This window comes from Protopterus annectens, chromosome 10.part0 (assembly GCF_019279795.1).
Source record: "Protopterus annectens isolate FY-2018-M chromosome 10.part0, PAN1.0, whole genome shotgun sequence".
Lineage (NCBI taxonomy): Eukaryota > Metazoa > Chordata > Ceratodontiformes > Protopteridae > Protopterus > Protopterus annectens.
Window position 1 is genome coordinate 1,675,790 of NC_056744.1, and position 8,144 is coordinate 1,683,933.

The 8,144-nt window shown below is 43.6% G+C and overlaps 1 protein-coding gene across 1 annotated transcript in view; it reads right to left on the reverse strand.

The window, feature by feature from the left end:
• Positions 1–8,144, reverse strand: part of SPAG9 (sperm associated antigen 9) — a 2,484,778-nt gene that overhangs the window by 906,103 nt on the left and 1,570,531 nt on the right. Inside the window, exon 11 of the mRNA XM_044084932.1 lies at positions 5,823–5,976. Within this exon, the coding sequence (XP_043940867.1) occupies positions 5,823–5,976 (154 nt within the window). The remainder of the gene's footprint in view (positions 1–5,822; positions 5,977–8,144) is intronic.

The following is an 8,144-nucleotide window of genomic DNA, read 5'->3' on the forward strand; positions in this document are numbered from 1 at the left end:
GTAGAGTCAGCATTTTGAACTTTGGTACTATGAGAAAAGTGTTTAATGCGGACAAATCCAGTATTGGTCTCCATTGAGTTTCTTTTCTTGGAACAAGGAACAGTCTTGAGTAAAACCCTGGCCTTGTTCTTGTTATGAACTCTTTCTATTGCTTTGATCTGAGCAAGCAGAAAAATTTGCTTGATAGCCTCTGCCCTCTGGTTTTGTGGTAAGTTTGGCATGCCTTGTTTTCTTGGTAAGGTATGAAAGTGGAACCTGTAACCTTGGTCTATAATGTCCAAAATCCATTTGTCCTTTGTCAATCTGTGCCAATTGTCTGAAAATAGAGATAATTTTCCACCCAAGGGAGCTTCTATTTGCTCCCTGGTCAGCGGAAGTAGAGGAAAGTCATTGAGATTGTCCCTGTGGGGCAGGGGAGACCCCTGTGTCACTTCTTTGGTTTGCTGGTTGCCATTGTCGCCCCTGTTAGAACCTCTGTATTGTCCTCTTCCTCGGCCACGCCTGTTTTACCCCTTTGAAATCTTTCAGGATTAGGAAAGGACCAGTTTTAGAAGGCCAATTCCTGCTGAATCTGGGTGGCTGAACCTGGAGGAAATCTTTGACCGCCTGAACTGATTTTGCTTTTTCCTCGATGGACTTTAACACATCTTTAGCATTAGTACCAAAAAGCTTGTTCTTTTCCAAAGGTGCATCAAGAAGTTTTGCCTTAACATGATCTGGTAGAGGTTGTTCTTTTAACCATGCATGTCTACAAATGACCGCCCCTGTCATAGCTGCCCTACATGAAGCTTCCAATGCATCATATCCACACTGCAGAAAGTGATTGCTGACTTGCTGAGAATTATGTACAGCTTCCTGCAAAGACTTCCTGTCTAAAGGTTCAGGAGAGGCCAATGTTTTCTGTAAATCATCTAACAGGTAATCCTGATATTGAAACATATGAAAGAGGAATTCAGAGCTCTCATAGATAAAGTAGTGGAGGTGTAAACCTTTTTCCCCCATCTCTCCAATGACCTAGCTTCCCTGTTGGAAGGCAAGGGATTTTTGGAGGTGGATGCTGAAACCCCTTTAGGTCCCTGAGAAATAGTTTCTAAATCAACAGCATGGGCCCTAAAGAAATGAGAATGTGTTTCTGGGACCCTATAATATCTGTCTGGCTTGGCTGGGGCAGGAGGAAGAGTATCCGGGGTAACACTGGAGTCAGAGTATAGGTCATCTAAAACATCAAGCACAGGAGGTATAGCCAGGGGCCTGTGTTGGGGCTTTTTAAGGAAGGTTCGAAGGCGCTTTCTGGAATCAGAATATTCCTGGCCTTGCCACTTAAATGTTCCCTCATGGTATGCAGAACTTCCCCAAAAGAAATATCCTCAGGAGGGGAGGCCGAGGGGATGGAATCCTCTGCATCCGAGTCCTCATAGGTCTGGAAGGGCTCTTCCTGGCCATCGGAGTGAACAGAGTCCTCAGAATCTTCATCTGAAGGATAGGGTCAGAGGGTTCAACCCGGGGCCTCTTATCAGGAGGAGGCTGGGATCCTCTCTCAGGATGGGCCTGTGAACCTCTAATCATGGAAATTAAGTCTGTGGCCGTAGTCATGATTTGTGTTTCAGGAGTAGGCTGAGGTAAGGCCTTAGCAGTAAGGTGCTTGGTCTTGCTGGCTGCCTTAGCACGTGTGTAGGCCTCAATAGACATGGCCATAGGAGGCCTAGCAGCTCCACGTGCAAGAGTGACCTTATCTACAGCAATGGTCTCGGGCAGTTCCTCTGTTTCAGTATCCGGAGGAAAATCTATAATTGGCGTCGGTGTGGCCTCCGGTATCGGAGGTGTCGGTAAAGCGGTGTCTTCGGTTCGGAGCGGTGAAATAACCGTCTCAGGGGGAACCAGAGCACTCGCTGTAGGTTTTGGCGTGGCATCGGTGGAAGACGCGGGCCGAGGATGTCGGTCCCGGTCTTTTCATTTCTTAGGAGTCTGCGATGTCGGAAGTTCCGATGGCATTGTATAAGCAAATTTATCACCGAAAAAGTCTTCAGCGAACTCCGCCCGGTGCCTAAGAGTGCGCTTAGTGAAGCGAGCACAGGCGTCGTGGTCTGGGCCAAGGCAAGGAAGACAGTAAGAGTGGAAATCCTTATGAGGTATTTCTTTACCACAAAGACAGAATTGTTAACTTTTTCAGTAATTTCTGACATCGGCTGAGGCAAGAAAGGTCCCCAACGGGGTACTTAGCTTTTTTGATGACTTCGGATTCGAAGAATACAGGAGCTGACCGACCGGCACTTGCGAACTGCTTCTGCTTCGGGCACCGCGTGGCAAGAAAGACTGAAGAAAATGGCGTCGGCTGATGCTTATGTACTCCAGCCGCTCTGACGTCGGAGAAATGCGACATCAGCCGACGTCGGACCCAGACTTTGGAATCTGGCCGACTGAGGGCTGCCTGAGGCAGGACAACCCATATGTTTTGACTGCAGTTGCATTCTTGAAGGACATCAGAAGAAACATTTTAAGTTTCTGCTGTGTCTTCCTGGGGGACTCCCCTGGAAAAGAACAGACTCATGACAGGAACACTTGCCCAGGAATTAGGCAACTTACTTTGACTAAGTTGTAAGCCTTCACCCACTCCTTTCCTTGAGCTTGACAATAGTGATCCTCCCTTGACTGGTGAGGGCAACCCAAAAGCCACAGAGGGTAAGCCAATCTCCCAGTCTTTGGTGACTTCCCAAGGAGCTACACCAGAAGTATCTAGATCAAAAAGTAGTCAGAGGAACCAGTTTTAGACACAGCAGTCTCACCACCAGTGGTTGAGGCAAAGATGGAGCCAGCCAGACACCCAAAGACAGATTAACAACTTTTTTCTACTTGCAGATAGGGGAAGTAAGAATTGTGGTGGCAGACAATTGCTTCCTGTTCAACTTGGAAAGGATACCTCACAAGCAGGTAGAGGAGCCTGAGAAAGTTGATAAACCTTCTGACAGAAAAATGAAGACTCAGAGGCAAAATTTTCCATGACAGTCTCCAAAGGCACCAAATCCTGCACCTCTCCCCACACAATTTATTTACAGAAAAATTCAGAAAAAAGTTAAGAAATAGATTTTTAACACAGTTTTCCTCACAAAAACACAAGTAAAAATCCTTTAAAGGAACACAACAATCCAAGTACAAAACACATCCTAGTATAAAATAAAAAGGTTCCACTGAAAAACGATGGAGTGTAAACACTTTCACCAGAAATGACTATCTGCCCAGCCTTGAAAGGATCACCAGCTGAACATCAGCTCCATGAAAGCAGCAGAGCACACTGGTGGTAAGAAAACTCTACAGCTTTTTGCACCATATCTGTATGTAATATGGTTCAGCTACAGCCAACAGCAGTTTGAGCATGTGGAAGATGCCCTAACGCTTTGAAAGCTGCAAAGCGGCCATATCCTAGGAAAGAATATAATCCATATAGCTTAGGCTACTTTAACAGTACTTTGAATGTTTAACATCAGGTGGGCTGATTTTTTAACATGCTATTTTTTTTTTTTTTTTTTTTAACATTCATTTCGGTCTGGGTGACAACAGTTCTGTTAAGGCACAAAATGCATGAGCATATGAAAGCATGGATAGCCACAGAAAATGTTCCATTCCTTTTTTTTCTTTATGTAGTAGCATTGTTTGCTGACAACATCCCAGGCTGTGTTCTACATGAACTACGGAGCAAACTGGCACCCCGCCTAAGTGCCATGTTCAATCATAGCCTTACCTCAGGCTTTGTGCCCACTGAATGGCACACAGTGATGGTTATCCCACTCCACAAAGGGGGAGCCACCACGGAACCCGGGAACAAATGCCCCATTAGCCTGATGAGCATGGTCTGCAAGGCCATGGAACGAATCATCATGGAACTTAAAAACAAAGACATTGGTAATCTCCAAACTCTGGACCCCACCCAGTTCGGGTTTGTAAAAGGCAGATCATGTTTCCTAAATCTGACAGACTTCTTTGAAGCAGTAACCAAAGCCTTAGACGAGGGTAAGGTGGTTCACACAGCCTATCAAGATCTTGCCAAGGCTTTCGACACCATCCCCCACTCTGGAATTACAGATAAACTCACTAAACTAGGTATATATCCCTGTGTCACAAAAGATGGGTTGCCAACTGGCTCACTGACAGAACCCACACTGTGAAAGTAGCAGACTCCAAATCTGACTTCAGACCAGTGACAAGTGGAGTACCACAGGGTTAAATCCTGGGTCCTCTCCTGTTTGGTATCTACTTCTCTGAAGTACAGGCTAACACAGATGACTGCAAACTAGGAGCCATAATCAAAACTTTTAACGACAAAAGGGCCTCACTGAGACAGATGCCTGGTGCCAAAGCCATGGCCTCAAGCTCAATGCCAAAAAGTGCACTGTCATCCCCTTTGATAAAAACTCTGCACCTATGAACTACCACACAGGCGGTAGTAAACTTAACACCGAAAGTGTGATAAGAGATCTTAGGACACAGGTGGACAGTAGTCTCTCCTTTGTTAATCACATCGACACAGTAGTCAGAAAATCCTTCTATGTGGCACACCATCACAAAAGGTTTCTCATCCAGGAAAAAAGATGTTACTGTTCCCCTCTACTCATTACTCATTAGACCCATTATACAGTACAACACCCCTTTTGGTATGTACCTCACAAGACATCTACAACTGGAAAGACCACAGAAAACAGATGCCCTACACAGACCGTCTCAAAAATCTCCAGCTTTAACTCCATCGCATATCGCCTACTCAGAGGCAATCTCTGCCTAACATACAAAGCTATGTCAAACCCACAGCTGTTGGACATGCTCCACTTAGAGATCCCAATCCCTCCGAGATACATGCTCCAGGGACCTAAATCTTGTCACCACAATAAACAGAATATGCTGGAGGGATAGATTCCTGTCCCACAGATTTCCCATACTCTGGAACAAGCTACCTATCTATATCAAACAAAGCTCCTCATTAGCACTCTTCAAGAGAAATCTTGATGATTGGATGGGAAAAAGAAAATTCACCCCGGGGATCACTTCTGTGCCTCTGCTCGACAGTGGCACAGGAAAATAACTTTCTTGGGTGGTGAAAGCCAGGGTACCTACTTGGCTAGGCTTATATAGACCCTAGGGCCAATAGCCTAGTACCTCCCTATGAACAAGTAATTTAGTATAATGACTAGAAGTATAATATTACTACAAAAAGTATCCCCAATCTGGAAGAAACGCATTTATCATTAGTAAAACTGTTTCTTGGCTTCCCTTCATGGTCTACATAACTATGGCATTTCTAGCAACTTTCTGTAGTAACAAATATCAGCAAATATTCTAACAGGAGGAGAAATCAATGCTATCTTCTCAGCAGCACTTACATTTCTGAAAAACAAGGCACTGTTCAAGACCCAAACAAGATGATAGTCCATTCAGTGTCACCCCGCTCCTAAAAGTTGGCCTGTCATCTCCTTGACCACACTCCATAGTTCAGTGAACAGACTTGTGTAGAAATGTATAGTGATAAAGAGCTCATTCGTCAAAACTTACTACACAGGAATATTACAGACACACTGATGGCATTGTGCATATTCAGTTTCTACTATTACACTGTTGCATCTTAACCTGTAGGCCAAAACTAACATTAATACAACATGGAATGTAAACTTTCCTATCAATCCACAATTCAAATTTTCAAGAAATATACCAACGTACAACTTGCTTAGTTTTGCATTCCACACAAATGCAACATACAGCACTCAATTTCATCACAGTGTGCTTCCACAAGCAATACTCTCAAGAAACTCAAACAATCTCTTACAAAAGCAACTTACCTTTAAACTTGTATTGGAGCGTTGATGACTTAATTCATGAAATTTCCAGTGTTCTGTACTGGGCGTTTCTGTACCTTCTTTTTGTGGATCAGGAGTAAGCAAGCTGTCACCACCAGGTAGTGGAAAAATCCCTAATGAGACTGGACGTTCTTTCCTGTAAGAGGAAAAATAGAACATCTAAGTGTTAAAAAAAAAAAAAAGAAAAGAAAAGAAAAACTTCAGAAATTAACCTTCAAATATGGCAGACAATGATCAAAAGCAGTAATAACCTAAAAGTGGTCCACTTAAAGAACACTACTTTCTTCAATAGCTCCTTGTCAGTAAAACAAAACAAAAAAACTAAAGATTGGATTCATAAAGGTTACCGCAAAGTGTACACTTAGTGCAATCCTTTTGTGAGTGAATAGACAGCACAAGAATTAGGGCTGTTCCTGAATTCAGAAAAAGGTATACTTTGTAGCAACCTTTATGAATCCTGCCTTAAATATTTAAGCATGAATGTTTATTTCACAGTCTCACATGAAACAACAAAAAAAAAAACCTTAACTGGCCGTAAGATACAAAATAACAACCAAAAAATAGCAGTAGTGCAGAGCTGTACCAAGAACACAAAAAAGCAGTAAAAGAAATGGATACAAGAAGCTGTGTTGCAACCACACAATTCTTTTTAAAGTAAAATAAATCCACAACACCAGAAAATTTATATGCAAAATAAATCACAAATATAAGCGATAAACAAAGTAAAGCGCATCTGTCCTAATTGTCTCAAGTTGGGCCACCAAAAATCTTTGAATGAAAACGTCAGATGTTAGATGGATGAGTAAGTGCCAAAAAACACTGCAAGTAATAAGCACACAGTACAGTAGACAGTGTACAAGAAAAAAGGGGACATCCGTAACTGTGGGCAGTACAGAGGCATCAAGCTCCTATCATATTGCATAAAAGTTCTGGAGAGAGTGACTGATAAACGGATACGTAGAGTAGTAGAAAATAAGATGGGAAACGAGCAGTTTGGATTAAGATCAGGATGCAGCACAACTGACCAGATGTTTGCAGTGAGACAGGTACTTGAGAAGAAGCTAGATATGAGGAAAGAGTCCAACTGCGCATCCCTAGACTTGGAGAAAGCATATGACAAGGCCACAAGAAAGCTGATTTGGGAAGAACTGCAGTAGTTTGAAGTCCCAGAAACACTGGCAGAATTAGTACTGGCTATGTACATGGACCTAATGACTCAAGTACAAACAGTGTTCGGCCTCACAGAGGGGTTCTAAGTGGGAGTGAGTGTGCACCAGAGTTCAGCTCTGAGGCCACTGGTGTTCATATACTGGTGATGGATTACATTAGCAAACAGGCTAGAGGGGGCAGATTAACAATGTTGCTGTATGCAGATGATGTGGCATGTTACGTAGACTCTGAGCAAGAACTTCAGCAAAGGGTAGGGGAATGGTATGCAAAACAGAAGGCACATGGGATGACACTGAGTACAGATAAGACAGTGGTTGTTGTTGAGTCTTCCGGCTTTTTCCCGGTTAGGGGTCGCCACAGCGGAACTCTGGTCCACTAATGATAATGACAGCAAACTGGGGAAATCAGAAAAAGCTGAGAATTGAGATACAAGGGAAAATAGCGGAACAGGTAAAGAGCTTCAAGTATCTGGGAGGGATGGCTGAGGAGAAAGGAAGTCTGAATGAAGAGGTCAAAGCTGAATCGGAGGAGCTGCAGCTGAATGGCATAGAGTCTCGGGTGTAGTCTGAAAGACGAATGCCAAAGAAGCTGAAAAGTATGGTGTATAAGACAGTGGTGCGACCAGTACTACTGTATGGTACAGAAACCTGGCAGTAAAAGCAGAGCAGATGAGGAAGCTAGAGGAGATGGAAATTAAGTGCCTGAGAAGGGTGGTAGGATACACACTGTGGGACAAAGAAATGAGGACATAAGAGCACAAGCAAAAATAGCTCCAATTGCAGAAAAGATCAAAGAGCACAGATTACGGCAGTTCGGACACATGCAGAAAAGCAAAAGACAATCTCGTGAAGAGGATTTGGAAAGTACAGTTTTGTACCTACCATAAATGTAGATGTTCGAGTGTATACCCTGCTGTAGTCATCACACTTGGGTTATCCTGCCGTCAGGTGGTCCCGCAGTCAGCCCGAATTCCAAAGTCTTGGTCCGGCGTCGGCTGCTGTCGCTTCTTCCCTGACGTCAGTGTGCCAGGGGTATATCAGAGACATCCAACGCCATTTTCCTCAGTTTTTCTTGCCCCAGATGTCAGGTGCCCCTAATAGGTAGGCAAAAAAAAAAAAAAATTATATATATATA